This window comes from Lynx rufus, unplaced genomic scaffold (assembly GCF_022079265.1).
Source record: "Lynx rufus isolate CCGP_SWC_20201006 ecotype Redwood Valley unplaced genomic scaffold, mLynRuf1.p SCAF_15, whole genome shotgun sequence".
Classification (NCBI taxonomy): domain Eukaryota; kingdom Metazoa; phylum Chordata; class Mammalia; order Carnivora; family Felidae; genus Lynx; species Lynx rufus.
The window spans coordinates 62,193,184-62,212,984 of record NW_025814829.1 but is presented as its reverse complement, the minus strand read 5'-3'; the positions used below and the strand labels follow the sequence as shown (position 1 = coordinate 62,212,984).

The following is a 19,801-nucleotide window of genomic DNA, read 5'->3' as shown; positions in this document are numbered from 1 at the left end:
GCAGAGAGAGAGAGAGACAGACAGAGAGAGAGAATCCCAGGCAGGCTCCGCACTGTCAGTACAGAGCCCGGTGAGGGGCTTGAACTCACAAAACGTGAGATCATGAACTGAGCTGAAATCATGAGTTGGACGCTTAACTGACTGTGCCGCCCAGACGCCCCTAACAACATTCTTTATACATAGTTTCATCCCTCAATTCAACCTAAGTCTGTTATGAGGCCCTTTCTTTATTTTCAAAACTCTAAATGTGCAATATCATTTATAAATAGTAATTTCTAATTTATAATTGTTAGCTACCTGCTATGTTCTTCTCTCTTAAGATTACGTGGCAAGAAATTGTCATAAGTTGCCACTTGGAGGTTTTGCTTCAATTTATGGGTTTTTCTGTTCCACAATTCTAAGAAAGGGTGACCTTCTTTTTAAAAAAATCTTTTTAATGTTTTTATTTTTGAGATAGAGACAGAGCACGAGCAGGGGAGGGGCAGAGAGAGAGGGAGACACAGAACCTGAAGCAGGCTCCAGGCTCTGAACTGTCAGCACAGAGCCCGACGCGGGGCTCGAACTCACAGACTGAGATCATGACCTGAGCTGAAGTCGGATGCTTAACTGAGCCACCCAGGCGCCCCAGAAAGGGTGAGCTTCTTAATGAATGTTTTAGTTTATATAGTTCTTTCTTTTTTTTTTTTTAACGTTTTATTTATTTTTGAGAGAGTGACAGAGTGAGGGTAGGGAGCAGAGAGAAAGAAGGGAACAGAGGATCCGAGCGGGCTCTGTGCTGAGAGCAGGGACCCTGATGCGGGACTCGAACTTATGAGCAAAACCATGAGATCGTGACCTGAGCCAAAGCCAGACACTTAACTGACTGAGCCATCCAGGTGTCCCTAGAATAGTTCTTTCAGAGAGGTTAAAGTATACAGAACTATATGTCTTAAGTGTTTAGTATACAATTGAACAGGATTCCAGCAGCTTTGCTTCATTTACCCACTGTGTGAAGGAGGTACTAAAAAGTAAAATTGATAGTCACCTAGACTTAAAAATAGTGAAAGGATTTGATAAATCAACTCAAATTGGATAATCAACTAAAAAATTAATTGTGTTGACTATATATGTGTAATATGGTTAATACCTATAAATCAGCATATTTTTAGAATTGATTATATATAGTGGCTGATACGTAGATGCTTAATAAGTAGTCTTCGAGTGAATAAAAGAATTAATGAAAAAATGAATTATTACAGATGAAGTGTATTTTTTATAACTGTATTGAGATTAATGTTTCAAAAGGATTAAATTCAAGTTAAGTATGAGACATTTCATTGAAGAGTACTTTTATATGGTTTTATTCTAGAAGGAAATTGGTTGGACAGCTATATTAGATTGTTTTATGAGTGACCGAGTCACAGAATTTACCAGTTAATGGTGGGCGTCAAGGCAAAGGAAACTTTAGTATATCCGTGAAGGCTGTGCCTCATGGATGGTAATGCTCACAGAGTGACAGAGAAGGGATGATAGGACTCTTCCCTGGAGACCTTAGACCCTGTAAATATTTGTCAATTACCTATTTTACGCAGAGGAGATGGGTAAAACTAAAAATGAGGTATTGTTAATTTTCCTTTGCTTACGGTTTATTGGAAGAGATGATTCTTTACATAGAAAAATGATTGCTAATTCTAGAGGTAGTCCCTCAACTTTGCTAATCATTCTAGCCAACCAGGTAGCAAAATAGAAGGCAAGGAGGATTTATCGGCAAACGATGCTTGTGAAATACTCACGCCCCAGAGATTCAGGGGAAGCGGAGACCAGCCTTTGCAGTGGAAGGCTAGGCGTGTTGCGGGAAAGGAGGACGTGATGAGCTGGGCCGCGCTGGATGTGAGGAGCTGGGGAGCTGGGTCGGGTAGGGGGGGTGTATGTGAATGTGAGGGAAGCGCTCAGCTTATGTTAGATTCGAAAGTTAGGTTGGGTCTGAATGTTGGGCCAAGAATAGACTGAGGGAGAGCTAGGGCTGAACCTGCTGTGAGCGGGGGCGCTCCTGGTGGGGGTCATGAGGAAGGTTCGCGGGGACAGGAGTTCCTGAGACCCACTGGAGAAACCAGGCCCAGAAGGAGGGACAGCAGGGATTCGTAGCCTGGAGAACCGAGTCGGGGGTCAGGAGTCAGAAGGTGGACTGCTGGGGACGCAGGTACCAAGGAGGGGTCCCCGAGGCAGGTGTGCGCGTGCTGTGTGGACGAATGTGCGCCACAGGGCCCGGAGCGAGTGTGCGCGTGCTGTGTGGACCAGTGTGTGCCGCAGGGCCCCGGAGCGGGTGTGTGCGTGGTATGGTGGGCAGGTGTGCGCGTGCTGTGTGGACGACTGTGCGCTGCGGGGCCCTGGAGCTGGTGTGCGCGTGCTGTGTGGATGAGTGTGCGCCACAGAGCCCCGGAGTGAGTGTGTGTGTGTTGTGGACGAATGTACACTGAAGGGCCCTGGGATGGGTGTGCACGTGCTGTGGCGAGCGGGTGTGTGCTTCAAGGCCCTGGAGCAGGTGTGCGCGTGCTGTGTGGATGAATGTGCGCCACAGGGCCCGGAGCGAGTGTGCGCGTGCTGTGTGGACCAGTGTGTGCCGCAGGGCCCCGGAGCGGGTGTGTGCGTGGTATGGTGGGCAGGTGTGCGCGTGCTGTGTGGACGAGTGAGCGCCGCAGGGCCCCGGAGCATCCACAACAGATGGGAAAGGGCCTGCGTTCTCATTTCGTCCGGACCTAGGGAGACCGGTTTATCCAAGGCCATAGAACCAGCTGGAGAGTTGGGATTTGCGTTCAAGAATAACTGTGTCTTGGGGGCTCAGTACTTTGCCTCGTGAAAATGTGAGTGTTTGTGTCCCACCCCCTGTTGGGGGAGAGTGCAGTGGGCGGTGCTAGTCATCTACACGTTTCACAGGCTCCCCGCGCGGTTCTTCTGCAGAGTAAACTCTGAGAATTATTCTTAACAGTGATTGAAAGTTTCTGAACATGTCATTTTAGGAAAATTAACGTGATGTCACTTTGTGGGGGAAATGGAAGGCAGGGAGAGGCAAAGAGATGGTTAGAGCACTAGAATAATGCTGGTGTGAGCAAGAGTGACTTCAGTTAGCGGTTGGCAGTGAGCTCAGAAAGGGAGCGACATTTTGAGACACCCTTTCCTGGAAAGATCAGGGCCTGGTAACCAGAAAAAGGACAAGGAGAGGGAGAACACAGAGTTAATGCAGAATTTTAAGGTTAGGGGAGCACTTTTCAATCTTTTTTTTTTTTTTTTTTGCAAGCCTACACTTACCAAGTATTAGAGTACCACTAGGGATAAAGGTGCATGTTTGTTGATGAAAATGCGTTTTGGTGAGAGAATTAACACATGGTGGGAAAAACAGGAAAACACCGCAAGGAGGAAAGACACTGGGCTACCGTGAGTGGGTGAAATGTCTGTGTGCTGTGGGGCCCAGTAGCACAGCCGATGGGATTTCCCCCGTGCTGCATTCCGAGTGAGCTCATGCACACTTCACGTCATTTGGATTATTTAATTTTAGCCTCTTTATCCGACATTTAGTGCTCACATCTGTAATTTTGCACGCAATCGAGATTTCAAGGGTAAAAGCAATTCCTGGGTTTGGTGGCTCCCCGGGGCTCAGATATTTCAAAACACCTCAACTCCTGAGTTCTTCTGCGTAGGCTTAATCTTCGTTACAGTTAAAATAATAACGTATTTTTCTGTGTTTTATTAAGATGTAGTTTAACTGTGAGTGTGTGGATTTGAAGAACACGGAAAGCATTTGGTGTATAAAGCATAATGTATATGAAAGAGAGTTTAAAATGTGCTCTTTATGACATGAAAGGATGACCAGAATGTTTCGTGTCTTTTTTTTTTTTTGTAACAAACTTTGACTTTCCAACATTCAACATCTATCGGGTGAGTAGCTGGATAGGTCCCGAACGTATTCTCTGGATGGATTTTGTGCAGAACAGGCACGGCAGGCTACCCAGGCAGTGAAACAGCTTGAGGATATCAGAGAGAAGGCTGTTTGCGAAATGAAACGTACATTTTTAAAGGTAATTCTTTCATTCTCTCCTCTCTCCCTGTCAGCCTGTAACGTACTGACCTACTGACAGAAGCAGCGTCTCCCGGTTGCATGCCTGGAGGCGGAGTTAGAAATGGGCAGGCGCCGAGGGACAGAGGTGGTTCCTTAGGCCAAGCAGCTAATGCCGTGTGGTCGCCCGGCATGGGACACTTTGCAGGGGCCGTGTGGGGTGCAGGTGTACGCGCGTGCAGGTGTATCCCCCCCCCCAACCTTGTGAAAGTTCGTTTACGCCACTTTGCTTTACAGCAGATGTATATGCATAGCTGGTTTGTTAGCTGAAATCCAGAGAGGATGTTGCTTTTACAAAAAAAGGCCAGAAGCACAGAGAGCCCGTTGCGTCTGTTACAGCCACGGTTACGGGGCAGCGAGGGCGCCGGCCCAGCTCCTTCCCCAGGCCCCATGCAGCCTCCCTTGGGCGGGGCTGCCAGTGGAGGTGTCTCTGAGCATCAGTTAGTTTTGTGCAGCTGTCAGCAAAGCCTTTTGGGGTGTGGGAAGGCTCAAAAAATTTCCATATAAATTAATGGTAATGGCTTCTTGGCTTTATGCTGCTGCGGCTTTTGGAAGGTTTCGTAGCAACTCTACCTTTGGAGAGTGGGGGAAGCCTGCATAAGAGTGTGTGTGTGTGTGTGTGTGTGTGTGTGTGTGCGCGCGCGCGCATGCATGCATGCATGTGTGCGTAAATGCACGCGTATGGATGTTTACGTATATACCTTCAAGATACTTAAAATCTGACCCGACCTGGCATATATAGGGAAATACGATTTGTTACAAAGTTCAGTGTTTATAAGACAAAAACTCATTGCTCAAGAGAAACATAACCAGATGAGACAAAACTTGCCTGAGGATTTTATGAAAAGGACTCAATAATTCAATGAGCAGGGTCCTCAGAACATTGTTCTCTGAGATGCTGTGACTCACTTGACAGGATTATTTTACGGAGTTTCCCCGGTCGGGGAATGACAGTGCGTGGAAGCGTCATTCACAGCCGCCCTTGGATGAGGGACTGATGCCGTGTCGTCTGGTTACAGGCTGGCGGCCTCTCTCCGCTGCTTTGGCCGAGTCCAGGCGCACAGCGGAGGCTCTCGGGGGGAGAGGCGGACCGGGTCCCCCTCGGTTTTCAGACAGAGTTTCTCTGAATTAACTTCTGGCGGAGAGTGGGTAGCAGCGAGTTCAAGCCTTCGCCTGTTGACAAGAAGATGCAGTGCGGCTGTTTTTCATCAATGGAACAAGGACTCTCCTTCCTCATCTGGTTCCTCAGTCACCCTAACCTCCTGAAGCCCAGTCGTGTCCCAGGCAGACTCCGGGACACTGGCCAAGGGATTAACGGCATCTGTCTTGGGACCCTCGTTATGGATTACTTACAGTCTGGTTTCTCCCATTCAGCTTCATCAGGGTCTCATCATAAATATTTGTTAAGAGGTTTCCATTTAAGTTGTGATAGGCAACAAGTCCTCCCTCCCTACAGAAACTAGTTTGATTTGGTTTATATGACTTATAACTGAAATGTTTAGACTTTTTTTCAAGTTTTTATTTAATTCTCGTTCGTTAACATATATGGTAAAAATTGGTTTCAGGTGTAGAATTTGGTTATTCATCTCTTACATACAACACCCAGTGCTCATCACAGCAAGTGCCCTCCTTAATGCCCATCGCCCCCACCTTCCTCCATCAACCCTCAGATTGTTCTCTATAGTTAAGGCTCTTATGGTTTCTCTCTCTCTCTCTCTCTCCCTCCCTCCCTCCTTCACTCCCTTTATTTTTCCTTCCCCTATGTCCACCTGTTTACTTTTTTAAAAATGTTTTTAATGTTTATTATTTATTTTTGAGAGACAGACAGAATGTGAGTGGGGGAGGGGCAGAGAGCGAGGGAGACACAGAATCCGAAGCAGGCTCCAGGCTCCGAGCTGTCAGCACAGAGCCCGATGTGGGGCTCAAACCCACGAACCACAAGATCATGACCTGAACCAAAGTCGGATGCTTAACTGAGCCACCCAGGTGCCCCCCCCCATCTGTTTTGTTTCTTAAATTCCACAAATGAGTGAAATCATACGGTATTTGTCTTTCTCTGACTCACTTACTTTGCTTAGCATGATACACTCTAGCTCTATGCACATCATTGCAAATGGAAGATTTCATTCTCTCTCTTCCCCCTTCCCCCTCCCTCCTTCCCTCCCTTTCCCCTCCCTCTTCCTCTCCTTCCCCCCTTCCCCTCCCTCTGCCCACTCCTGCATGCTCACTCTCTGTCTCTCTCTCTCAAAAAAAAAAAGTTGCTACAGCTGAGGTCAGAAAGGTTGCTGCCTGTGTTCTCTAGGATTTTGATGGTTTCCTGCCTTACATTTAGGTTTTTCATCCATTTTGAATTCATTTTTGTGTATGGTGTAAGAAAGTGCTCCAGTTTCATTCTTACGTGGTCACTATCCAGTTTTCCCAACACCATTTGTTGAAGAGACTGTCCTTTTTCCACTGCATATACTTTCCTGCTTTGTCAAAGATTAGTTGGCCATACGTTTGTGGTCTATTTCTGGGTTCTGTCTTCTGTTCCATTGATCTGTGTCTGTTTTTGTGTTAGTACCATATTGTCTTATTGATTACAGCTTTGTAACACAGCTTGAAGTCCAGGATCGTGATGCCTCCTGCTTTGGTTTTCTTTTTCAGTATTACTTTGGCTATTTGGAGTCTTTTCTGGTTCCATAAAAATTTTCAGATTGTTCTAGCTCTGTGAACAATGCTAGTGGCATTGTGATGGTGATTGCATTAAAGACATAGATTGGTTTGGGTAGTACAGACATTTTAACGATGTCCGTTCTTCCAATCTGTGAACATGGAATGTTTCTCCTTTTTTTGCGGCGTCTTCAGTTTCTTTCATAAGTGTTCTGTAGTTTTCAGGGTGCAAATCTTTTATCTCTTCAGTTAAGTTTATTCCTAGGTATTTTGTGGGGTTTGGTGCCATTGTAAATGGGACTGTTTTCTGAATTTCTCTGTCTGCTGTTTCATTATTGTATAGAAGTGAAACAGATTTCTGAACATTGAGTTTGTATCCTGCGACTTTGCTGAATTCATGTGTTCTAGCAATTTTTTGGTTGAGTCTTTCAAGTTTTCTACAGAGTATCATGTTGTCTGCAAATAGTCAACGTTTGACTTCTTCCTTGATGATTTGGTAGTCTTTTATTTCTTTTTGTTGTCTGATTTCTGAGGCTAAGATTTCTAGTACTATGTTAGATAGTATTGGTGAGAGTGGACATCTGTGTCTTATTCCTGACTGTAGAGGAAAAGCTCTCTGTTTTCCCCCATTGAGGATGATATTAGCTGTGGGTCTTCCATATATGACCTTTATGATGTTGAGGTATGTTCCATCTATACTTTGTTGAGAGTTTTTATCATGAAAGGATGCTGTATTTTGTCAAATGCTTTTTCTGCATCTATTGAGAGGATCATATGGTTCTTATCCTTTCTTTTATTAACATGGTATATCAGGTTAATTGATATGCGATTGGTGAACCAACCCTGTAGCCCAGGAATGAATCCCGCTTGATCATGAGGAATAATTCTTTTAATGCACTGTTGGATTCGATTTGCTAGTATCTTGTAGAGAATTTTTGCATCTGTGTTTATCACCTGTTCATTCTCCTTTTTCGTGGGGTCTTTGCTTTTGGAATCAAGGCAATGCTGGCCTTGTAGAATGAGTTTGGAAGTTTTCCTTCCATTTATATTTTTTTGGAACAGCTTGAGAAGAATAGGTACTAACTCCTTTAAATATCTGGTAGAATTACCCTGAGAAGCCATCTGGCCTCGCACTCTTGTTTGTTGGGAGAGTTTTGATTACCGATTTGATTTCTTTGCTGGTTATGGGTCTGTTTAAATTTTCTATTTCTTCCTGTTTCAGTTTTGGTAGTTTGTATGTTTCTAGGAATTTGTCCATTTCTTCCAGATCGCCCAGTTTGTTGGCATGTATATATTTTTTTTAATTTTTTAAAGTTTATTTATTTTGAGAGAGAGAAAGCTCACAAGCGGGGTAGGGACAGAGAGAGACAGAAAGAGAGTTCCAAGCAGACCCTGTGCTGTCAGCACAAAGCCCTGTCTGGGGCTTGAACTCACAAACCGTGCGATCATGACCTGAGCTGAGCTTAAAGTCTAATGCTTAACCAACTGAGCCACCCAGGCACCCCTTGGCATGTAATTTTTAATAATAGTCTCTTATAATTGTTTATATTTCTGTGGTGTTGGTTGTGATCTATCCTCCTTCATTTGTGATATTATTTGGGTCCTTTCTCTTTACTTTTTGCTGAGTATGGCTAGAGGTTTATCAATTTTATTAATTCTTTTGAAGAACCAGCTCTTAATTTTGTTGATCTGTTCTGTTTTTTTGTTTGTGTCTACATCATTTATTTCTGCTCTAGTCTTTATTATTTCCTTTCTTCTGCTGGCCTTAGGCTTTATTTGCTATTCTTTTCTAGCTCCTTTGAGGTGTAAGGTTAGGTTATGTATTTGGGACCTTTCTTCCTTCTTTTGTTAAAATTTTTTTTAATGTTTACTTTTTGAGAGCAAGAGAGAGAAAGCGAGCGCAAGCAAGCAGGGGAGGGGCAGAGAGAGAGAGAGAGAGAGCGAGACAGAAGATCCAAAGCATGCTCTGTGCTATTAGCACAGAGCCTGACGAGGGGCCCGAACCCACGAACCGTGAGATCATGACCTGAGTTGACATCAGACGCCTAACTGACTGAGCCACCCAGGTGCCCCCTTTCTTCCTTCTTGAGGTAGGCCTGTATTGCAGTATACTTCCCTCTTAGGACTGCCTTTGCTGCATCCCACAGGTTTTAGACTGTTGTGTTTTCATATCCATTTGCTTCCATGTACTTTAGTTCTTTAATTTCTTGGTTAACCAGTTCATTCTTTAGTAGGATGTTCTTTAATCTCCATGTGTTTGTGGTTATCCGAATTTTTTCTTGGGGTTGACTTCAAGTTTCATAGTGTTGTGGTGTGAAAATATGCATGGTATGATCTCAATCTTTTTGTACTGTTGAGGCCTAATATTTGATCTGTTCTGAAGAATGTTCCATGTGCATTCAAAAAGAATGTGTATTCTGCTGTTTTAAGATGAAATATTCTGAATATATCCATTAAGTCCATCCGGTCCAGTGTGTCATTCAAAACCACTGTTGCCTTGTTGATTTTCTGCTTAGATGTCGTGTCCATTGCTGTTAGTCGGCTGTTAAAGTCCCCTACTATTATTGTATTATTATCAGTGAATTCCTTTATGTTTGTGATGAATTGATTTATATATTTGAGTGTCCCCAAGTTTGGGAATAAAAGTTTGTAATTGTTAGATCTTGATGTATAGACCTCTTAATTACGATATAACGGCCTTCTTCATCTCTTCTTACAGTCTTTGGTTTAAAAATCTAGTTTGTCTGATACAAGTATGGCTACTCCAGCTTTCTTTTGACTTCCGTTAGCACTATAGATGGTTCTCCATTTCCTCACTTTCAATCTACAGGTGTCTTTAGATCTAAAATGAGTCTCCTGTGGGCAGCATATAGATGGGTCTTGTTTTTTTTTTATCCATTCTGATGCCCTATATCATTTGATTGGAACATTTAGGCCATTTACATTCAGAGTGATTATTGATAGATATGAATTTGGTGCTATTGTGTTATCTGTAAAGTTGGTGTTTCTGGTGATATTCTCTGTTCCTTTCTAGTCTTTGTCACTTTTGGTCTTTTTTCCCCCACTCCTAAGAGTCCCCCTTTAATATTTCTTGCAGGGCTGGTTTAGTGGTCACAGACTCCTTTAGTTTTTGCTTGTCTGGGAGACTCTTTCTGTCTCCTTCTGTTCTGAGTGACAGCCTTGCTGGATATAGTATTCTTGGCTGCATATTTTCCCCCTTGAGTACGTTGAATGTATCCTGCCACTCCCTTCTGGCCTGCCAAGTTTCTGTGGACAGATCTGCTGCGAACTTGATCTGTCCTCCCTTGTAGGTTAAGGACTTTTTTCCCTTGCTGCTTTCAGAATTCTTGCCTTGTCTGTGTGTTCTGTGAATCTGACTATGATATCTTGGCAGTGGCTGGCTTTTGTTGAATTTGGTGGGAGTTTTCTGTGCTTCTTGGACTTCAGTGGATGTTTCATTCCCCGGATTGAGCAAGTTCTCAGCTATAGTTTGCTCAAATAAACCCTCTGCCTCTTTTTCTCTCTCTTCTTTTGGGACTCCTATGATACAAGTGTTACTGTGCTTTTTCCCTAAGTCTGTATTTGTGATCCAGTGCCTTTCTTTCCCTCTTCTTTTCTGAGTCATTAGTTTCCATAGTTGTCCCTTCCATGTCACCAGTTCATCCCTGTGCTGTGTCCGTCCTCACTGGCATTGCGTTCGGTTGGGCTTGCAACTCAGTTACAGCATTTTTAATTTCGGCCTGACTGGGTTTTAGTTCTTTTATCTCTGCAGTAAGGGATTCTCTGGTGTCTTCTGTGCATTTTTCAAGCCCAGCTAGTATCCTTATAATTGTTTAATTCTAGTTCAGACATCTTAATTATGCCTGTGTTAATGAAAACCCTATCTGTTACTTCTTCCTGTTCTTCCTTTTGGGGTAAATTCCTCCGTCTGGTCATTTTGTCTACGTCACTGTTTTTTGGTGTGTGATTGTTAGGAAAGCCTGAGAGTGATGGCTATATTAGGAAGAGGTCCGGAAAAGAAGGGGTGAGGCAGCCCCTCTGCACTCTGCTGTCGTGTTCTGGCTGTTCCTGCCCTCAGGCCAGTGCTTTGCAGGGTTTCTCCTTGCCTGCACGGGGGGGGGGGGGTGTTTGGACCTTGTCCTCTCACCGTGTGGCAAGTTTTAACTAGATGTGTTTTGGTCTGCTCGTTAATAGAAGCTAGATCAAAAGAAAAAGAAAAAAGAAGCTAGATCCTGTTTGCCCTGGAGACGAAATTTGCAGCCTCTTTGATGAGTAGACTTGATGCGTGGGGGAGGTCTGTGCTGGTCTTGTCCGTGAGGGGCCTGCAGCGCTGACTCTCAGGCGGACTTGCCCGAGCGAAGATGCACCTGCAGGGCGCAGGGGCGCGGGCGGGGTAGGCGGCTCCTGTCTCCACTGGGGGGTGCTGTGTTCACTGAAGTTCATCAGTGCGGGTGGGCTGGAGCTGTGGCAGTGGCAAAATGGTGTCCCCCCCACTCTTGTCCCCAGAGTGGCGAGTTCGCACCTGTCACTTTTCAGGAAGAGCAAACAGTCACCCCTCTTGTGTCCCCAGCTTCCGTCAGATCCTTGCCTTCGCCCTGTCTGCGTCCGAGCTGTGTGCCAGGCGGCACAGTACTCCTGTGTGTTATCTGAGGCACGTGGCTGGGTGTCATAACTCCACATTTTAAGGTCCCACGTGGCACAGACCCCCGCTGATCCTCTGGAGGAGGGTCTCACTGTGCTTTTGCCATTTGCCGTTTGCCAAGGAACCTTTTATTTAGATTTGACTCTCCCCCGTTGGCAGCTCTTAGTGTCCTTGAGGAGGGTCCCTCTATGCAGGAACGCTTAGGTAATCATCAGTATGTACTTCCCGTTGGACTTCCATAAACTCGTCTGCTTGTAAGGGACACCCTGAACTTCATAGGCCTCTTTTGGTCTGCTCTTCAAATACAGTGCAAACATAAAGTTTTTTGGAAGTTGTCCTAATAACGTTGAGTAGCAATGTTAATTTAGACTAATGAAAATACTATACATTAGAAATCGTGCTGTATTAACATAGAAAGTTGTCACTTGTTTCTCCGTTGTTTATTGAATTGTAGGTGGCAGAAAAGAAAGAAGTTAAAGAATATTTTGAGTCAAACCTCTCTGAAGACTACACAACACATTTCAAGCTGCCTGAATATCGACGTTTATTAGAAACAATTTTGAGGTTTCTGATGCTGGTTGACTACATATTTCAGGAACTCATCCGTCAACTGATGAACACTGCCGTCACACTGCTTTTGGAATTATTTAATAATTCTGCTAGAGTGCCATTTTCAAGGGAAAGAAAGAATGAAAATCTCATCAAGTAAATCGCACTTTTTTGGCTTGTAAAAAGAATTTATGATCATAATGTAATATGTCGCCACTTACGGAGGAGATATCCAATAACTTAAGCTAGAATTTGAAAATTCTCCTTGTAAATTATATGTACTCAGTTTTTGCAATTTTCTGAACTTCTTATCTGGTAATACCTTCCTTAATACTGTCCACGAAATTTAAGAAAATTTCCCTTTTCCCCTTTCCACCCCCAAATTCTGCGTAGGTTAGGTTGCCCTTTGAGATGCATGATGTCCAGTGAAATTTGAAATTCAGATTAACAATGAATAATATTTTAGTACAGTATGTCCCAATATTACCTAAATTATTGTTTATCTTGGAGTTCAAATTTAATTTGGTGTTCTTTATTTTTAATTTGTTAAACCTGGCAATCCTATGCATAGGTATACTGTATCTTCAAAGTTCAGAACTAGCCTTTAAAGATGTGTGAGGATGATTCTGGAAGTAGCCACAAGGTTCATTTGGAATTTGGGTCAATTCCAACTGTCTGTTGAAAACAAAATGTTTTCAGCTTCTATTTAAATACTACTGTTAAAACATTTTCCTTATTTTCTGCGACTGGATCTATCACTGTGCCTTGTGAGCCATGGAATATGAACTGAGACTGTAGATACTTTATGTTCAAACTGTCAAAATGTAGCAATATGATTTTAAGTCAAATCAGAGTTTTAGTATCATAACTGGAGAGTGAAAAATATATCAATTCATAAAATTGTGAAGAATTTTAAATACGTTATTTCTCTAATTTATTATTGGATCCAGCAGAGCTTAAGTCATTGATCTAAGGCCTCATAAGTGATTTGAGTCAGTGCCGGGACTCTAACCTACATAAGAGCACTATTTAGTAATAGCACATTATAACTTTATTTCTCCTAAAACCACAAGTATGTGTGTATGTGTGTGTTTGTGTGTTTAGGAGAAGTTTTTAATTTGGAACTCCCTTCCTTCCTTCCTTCCTTCCTTATTTATATTTTAGTGTTTATTTTTTTTTTTTTAATTTTTTTTTCAACGTTTATTCATTTTTGGGACAGAGAGAGACAGAGCATGAACGGGGGAGGGGCAGAGAGAGAGGGAGACAGAATCGGAAACAGGCTCCAGGCTCTGAGCCGTCAGCCCAGAGCCTGACGCGGGGCTCGAACTCACGGACCGCGAGATCGTGACCTGGCTGAAGTCGGACGCTTAACCGACTGCGCCACCCAGGCACCCCATTAGTGTTTATTTTTGAGAGAGAGAGAGAGCACAAGCCGGGGAGAGGGGGACAGAGGATCCAACGAGAGCTCTGTGCTGACAGCAGACAGCCCAATGTGGGGCTCGAACTCGTGAGTCACGAGATCATGACCTGAGCCAAAGTCAGACGCTTAACCGACTGAGCCACCCAGGCGCCCGAACATAATTTTTTAAAATATATACTTATTATTATATTAAATTGGTCATATACTAGAAAATATTGAAAACAAAAATTACCCTAATTCCATCGCTTAGAGACAATGTCTTGTTGTTTTGGTACAGTTTCTTCTAAACTTTTCCTATGTGTTTTTCCATGGTACTATTTCATAGCTTATTTTAAAAATACAACATGCCTTGTATACTTTTTTTTTAATGTGACAGGAGAAATACTTGTGTATTTCAAGTATATGTATTTTTAGAATCATACCACCTGGGTTAATCCCTGTTTCATCTCTGACATGTTGTGTGACTTAGGTTAGCTAGTAAACTAACAGAGGTTATATAAATTCTTTAAACCTCAGTTTCCTCATCTATAAACTGGAGATAACAATAATACCTATATCATTAGGTTCTTTGAGAATAAACAGATTAAATGCCTGCTAAGTAGGTGCTACCATTACTGAATCTGTTCCCACTGACCTCCTTAACAGTATTGGTTTGTATTTCCATAATGACTAATGATATTGAGCATCCTTTGATATTATTGGCTATCTGTATATCTTCTCAGACAAAATGTCTGTTCAAGTCCTTTGTCCATTTTTATTTTTATTTATTTTTTAATGTTTATTTTTGAGAGAGTGCAAGCAGAGGCAGGGCAGAGAGAGAAGGGAACAGAGGACCCAAGTGGGCTCTGTGCCCACTTGTGGAGAGCTTGATGTGGGGCTTGAACTCGTAAACTGCGAGATCATGACCTGAGCTGAAATCAAGAGTCAGACACTTAACTGACTGAGCCACCCAGGTGCCCCCATCCATTTTTAAATTGTGTTGTCTTGGGGGACCCTGAATAGCTCAGTCGGTTAAGCATCCGACTTCGGCTCAGGCCATGATCTCACAGTTTACAGATTCGAGCCCTGCATCGGGCTCTGCTGACAGCTCGGAGCCTGGAGCCTGCTTCCGATTCTGTGTCTCCCTCTCTCTCTGCCCCTCCCCCATTCATGCTCTATGTCTCTCTGTCTCAAAAATAAACAAACATTAAAAAAAAACTGTATTGTCTTTATTGTTAAGTTATAAAGAATTTTAAAAATATATTTTGGGTACAAGAGCCTTATTATCATCAAATAATTACTTGCAAAAATTTTCTTTCATTCTATACATCATCTTTTCACTTTCTTGATAGTATCCTTTCGAACACAAACGTATTTAATTTTGAAAAAGGCCAATTTATTTTTTCTTTGTACTATTTTTTAAAAATTTTTTAACGTTTATTTATTTTTGAGAGAGTGACAGAGCACGAGTCAGGGAGGGACAGAGAGAGGAGAGGGAGACGCAGAATCCAAAGCAGGCTCCAGGCTCTGAGCTGTCAGCACAGACACCAACGCAAGGCCCAGACCCACGAACTGTGAGATTATAACCTGAGCTGAAGTTGGACACTTAACCGACTGAGCCACCCAGGTGCCCCTCCTTGATTGTACTCTAACTGTTATATAAAAGAAATCATTTCCCAATCCAAGATCGTGAAGATTTATACCTTTATATTCTCCTAAGATTTTTAATTTTAGCTGCTGCATTTAGATCTTTGATCCATCTTGTTTTAATTTTTGTATACAGTCTGAGATAAGGGTATAAATTCATTCTTTCCCGTATGGATATCCAACTGTCCCAGCACTGTTTCTCAGAAAGACTATTCTTTCTCCATTGAATTGTGTTGGCATCCTGTTGACAATCAGTTGACGATAGATGTATGGATTTATATATGGACTGTAAATTTTGTTCAGGTAATCTCTATGTCAGTACCACAGTCTTGATTACTGTAGCTTTGTAGTAAGTTTTGAAATTGGAAAGTGTGAATTTTATAACACTGTTCCTTTTCAACATTGTTTGGACTATTCTGGGTCCCTTGCATTTACTGTGAACTGTAGAGTAAGATTGCCAATTTCTATCTAAAACAAAAACAACAACTGGAATTTATGTAAGGATTGCACTGAATCTTTAGATAAATATGGGGAGCATTTTTATTTTAACAGTATAAAGTTTTCCAGTCCATGGATGTGAGATTGTCTTTGCATTTATATGGGTAGTCTAATTTCTTTCAGTAGTCTTTTACGGTTTTCAGTGTATGTGTCACACTTCTTTTGTTATGTTTATTTTGAAGTATTTCATTCTTTTTGATGCCATTGTGGACACAATTTTTTAAGTTTTATTTTGGATTATTAATTGCTAACGTATTGAAATATAGCTGATTTTTGTATATTGATCTTGTATCCAGCAACCTTGCTCAACTTGTTTATTAGTACTAATGGTGTGTGTGTGTGTTAACTCCTTAAGATTTTCTATACAGGATTATGACACCTATAAATAGAGATCGTTTTACTTCTTTTTTTCCCAGTCTGATATCTTTTATTACTTTTTGTTGCCTGATTGCCCTGGCTAGAATCTTCAATACAACGTTATTAGAAGTGGCAACAGTGAACATTCCTGTTTTATTCCTTGTCTCAAGAGGGAAACTTTAAGTCTTTTATCATTAAGTATGATGTTAACTGTGGGGTTTTTGCAAGTGTTTCTTATCAGGTCGAGGACGTTCCCCTCTATTGTTAGTTTGTTTAATGTTTTTGCATGAAATGTTGGATTTTGTTAAATGCTATTTTTCTGTGTCAGTTGATCATGTGTTTTTTACTTTATGCTGCCAATATGGTATACTACATTATGTTACATGTATATATTTTTGTATGTTGAACCAACCTTGCATTTTTGGGATAGTTTCCACTCAATTATGATATATAATCCTTTGTATAGGCAGCTAGATTGAGTTTGCTAATATTTTGTTAAGGATTTGTGTGTCTCTATTCATAAAGGTATTAGTCTGTAGTTTTCTTATGATGTCTGTGTCTGGTTTTGGTTCCAGGAAAATTCTGGGCTCATAGAATGAACTGGTATAATTTCTTTCTTAAATATTTGACAGACTTCACAAGGAAGCCTGTCTGGGCCCAGGGCGTTCTATTTTGAAAGCTTACAAATTATTTGTTCAGTTTCTTTAACAGATGTCCTATTCAGATTATCTATTTCTCTGATTTTTATGAGGGGATGTGGAAAGATTTTTTAAAAAGTTCTGTGCCATTCTCTTGCTGCCAGAAGCTCCTAATAGTTTTATTTTCTGCCCTTTTCACCTTAAATTGAGATGCCTATCTTATTATGGTTTGATATTGCTTTTTCACTTAATCCGATAGTTTCTTTTAATTAGGAAATTAAACCTATTTAGATTTAGTAACTGGTATGCTTTGCTTTTGCTCCTCCCATTTCATTTATGCTTATTATTTATTTTACTTTGGTTTTTTTCTCTTTCCTTTTCTGTTTTCTTATTTTTCTTGATTCACTCAGATGGCTCTTAATTCCCTATGCCTCCTTCTTAACCTCCTTGTTTTAGTGTTTCTTATGCTTTGCAGTGTGTTTACGTATTCTCCATCTTCCTAATAATTATTATTTAAATTCTATTTTTGTTAGCTTATGTTTGTAAATCTTTACTTTTCCATAAAAATGCTCCACTTATTAAAGCTTATTTTTAGACAGAGAGAGAAGGAGCACATGCACGTACATGCACACGAGCAGGGGAAGGGCAGAGAGGGAGGGACAAGAATCCCAAGCAGTTTCCATGCTTTCAGCGCAGAGAGACTTTCTGTCTATGGATTTACCTATTCTAGGTACCTCATTTGGTGGAGTTATACGATATTTGTTCATTGTTTCTGGCTTATTTCTCTTAGCATAATGTTTTCAAGGTTCATCCATGTTGTGACACGTATGAGAATTTCCTTTTTAAGGCTAGATAATGATTGTATGCGTATATTAGATTTTATTTATCTGTTCATCTGTTGATAGACATTTGGGTCATTTTCACCTTTTGGCTATCGTGAATGATGTTGCTATAAACATTGACGTGTAAATATCTGTTTGAATCACTGTTTTCAGTTCTTTCGTTTATATGCCCTGAGGTGGCGTTGCTGGATCACCTGGTAATTCAACAGGTAACTTTCTGAGGAATTTCCCCGGTATTTTCCACAGTAACCGCCCTATTTTAATTCCCACCAGGAAGCACCAGGATTCTAATGCTCACCAACACTACTTTCCTCTTTTAGAGAATAGTAGCCGTCCTGTTTGGTGTAAAGTTACATCTCATTGTGGTCTTGATTTGTATTTCCCTAATGATGAGTGATGCTAAACATGTTTTCATGTACTAATTGACCATCTGTATATCTTCTTTGGAGGAATGTCTATTTATGTGTTCTGGATATTAGTAAGATATCAAAGTTTAGAAAGACTTTTTTTTCTTATTTCTTAATCTAGAATGTACAAGAATATCTTTACTTTCCCTGGAAAGATAACAAATGATGGTGAAGAATTTGTTGGTAATTCAAATTTACGTGCCACTTCTGTTTTAAAGTCAGAAGTGAAAATGGAAGCAGATATTAATGAGGTAAGTGGTCTTTGAAAAATATAAGCACAGATTTTTAATGTAAAATGAATAAGTTTTGTAATTAAAAATGTGATTTATGATTATTCACAATTGTTTGCGCACCACACACACATACACGTCCCTCCCACTGTAGAAAGCTGTAATGACACTTATCTCAGTTGGTTCATCTGTTCATGCATTATTGAGTACTTATTATACACCGGTCACTGGGCTCGGCTCTGAAATTCACCAGCGGGTGGAACGAATTCCCTGATCTCTTGGAGCTTATATTCTGCACCGGGAGAGACAGGGACTGAAGTGATGAGTGCAGTGAGGAAGCACAAAGGTAGATAAGGGAATGCGGAGTGCTGCCGTATGCTGCTTTCACACGGGACTGGTGCGGGAGGGCCACCCTATCTAAAGTAGCAGTTACCCCCTCCGCCCCCACTATTGTCTACCTTTGACCCTTTACCATTCTACAGAAAACAGCAAATAACAAAAAAATTTTTTGTTATTAACTCAAAAATGACACAAGCCAAATATGAAAACTCTTAACAGAATCCTAGAAACACTTACACTAGGAAATCTTTTTTTTTTTTTAATGTTTATTTATTTTGAGAGGGAGAGAGAGTGCATGTGAGTGGGGGAGGGGCAGAGAGAGAAGGAGACACAGAATCCGAAGCAGGCTCCATGCTGTCGGCACAGAGCCTGATGCGGGGCTCGATCTTACGAACCATGAAATCATGACCTGAGCCCAAATCAAGAGTTAGATGCCTGCCTGACTGAACCACCCAGGTGCCCCGGGAAACCTTTTCTTGACATGAGGAATTGTATCCTGCCCCCGACAATATTTTCTCGGGGTTAAACTTTATACAGTAGATACTTTTCCTGCTTTGCAAAAGCAGCATTTTTATGAGATAGCACTGTATGATATGTATGTTTTACATATTTTTAAATATTTTAGGTCGATTTGGTAACAAGGGAAAATGCTCACATTTTAAATTTCAGTTTGTATTTCTCTTATTAGTAGCTTAATTCTGTATTTTTAAAAATATGTTATTGGAGGGGCGGCTGAGTGGCTCTGTCGGTTGGGCGTTCGACTTCGGCCCAGGTCATGATCTCACGGTTCGTGAGCTCAAGCCCCGGGTCGGGCTCTGTGCTGACAGCTCGGAGCCTGGAGCCCGCTTCGGATTCTGTGTCTCCCTCTGTCTGTCCCTCCGCTGCTTGCACTCTGTCTGTCACATTGTCTCAAAAAGAAATAAACGTTAAAAAAAAATTTTTTTGAACATGTTATTGTAGACTCATATTTTGTCTTCTATGTTTTTTGTCCATTTATCTGCCGAATAGATTTTTCTATTATTTTGTAGGAGTCCTTCATATTTATATTGCAATGATCTTTTCTGCTAGATGGCTTGCTACTTTTATTCCCTCGTGGTAATTTTTATCAATAATTCTTCATTTCAGTGTAGTGGAATTTATCAATCCTTTTATTTGTGTTAGTGTCTGAGATTAGATTTACCATCCTGAGTCATAAATATATTTTCCTTTATGTTCTCATAGAAGCTTTAGAGTCTGGCCTTCACATGTGTCTTTAATGTGTCTGTGTGTGGTGTAGGCCGGGGCCCATTTTCAGGTATTTGTGTGTGAGTAGCCATTGCCCAGACGTAGTTTCTTTACATCCTTTCCCTGCTGATCTGTACTGGCAGCTCTGTCTTTATCATTTCCCATCTGATTCCCGTATGTGGGTCTTCTGTTCCCCAGCTGTTACTCTGTCCTGTCGATCTGTTTGCCTCTCACTGTGCCGATCCCACACTGGATTAATGGTATATAGCTTTGAGATAAGTCTTCTT

At 41.6% G+C, this 19,801-nt stretch overlaps 1 protein-coding gene across 1 annotated transcript in view; it reads left to right on the top strand.

Annotated features, from left to right (window-relative positions):
• DNAH14 (dynein axonemal heavy chain 14) overlaps positions 1 to 19,801 on the top strand; it is a 312,531-nt gene that overhangs the window by 41,779 nt on the left and 250,951 nt on the right. The window contains 3 exon segments of the mRNA XM_047076479.1: positions 3,921 to 4,052; positions 11,839 to 12,089; positions 17,843 to 17,972. Of these exon segments, the coding sequence (XP_046932435.1) occupies positions 3,921 to 4,052; positions 11,839 to 12,089; positions 17,843 to 17,972 (513 nt within the window).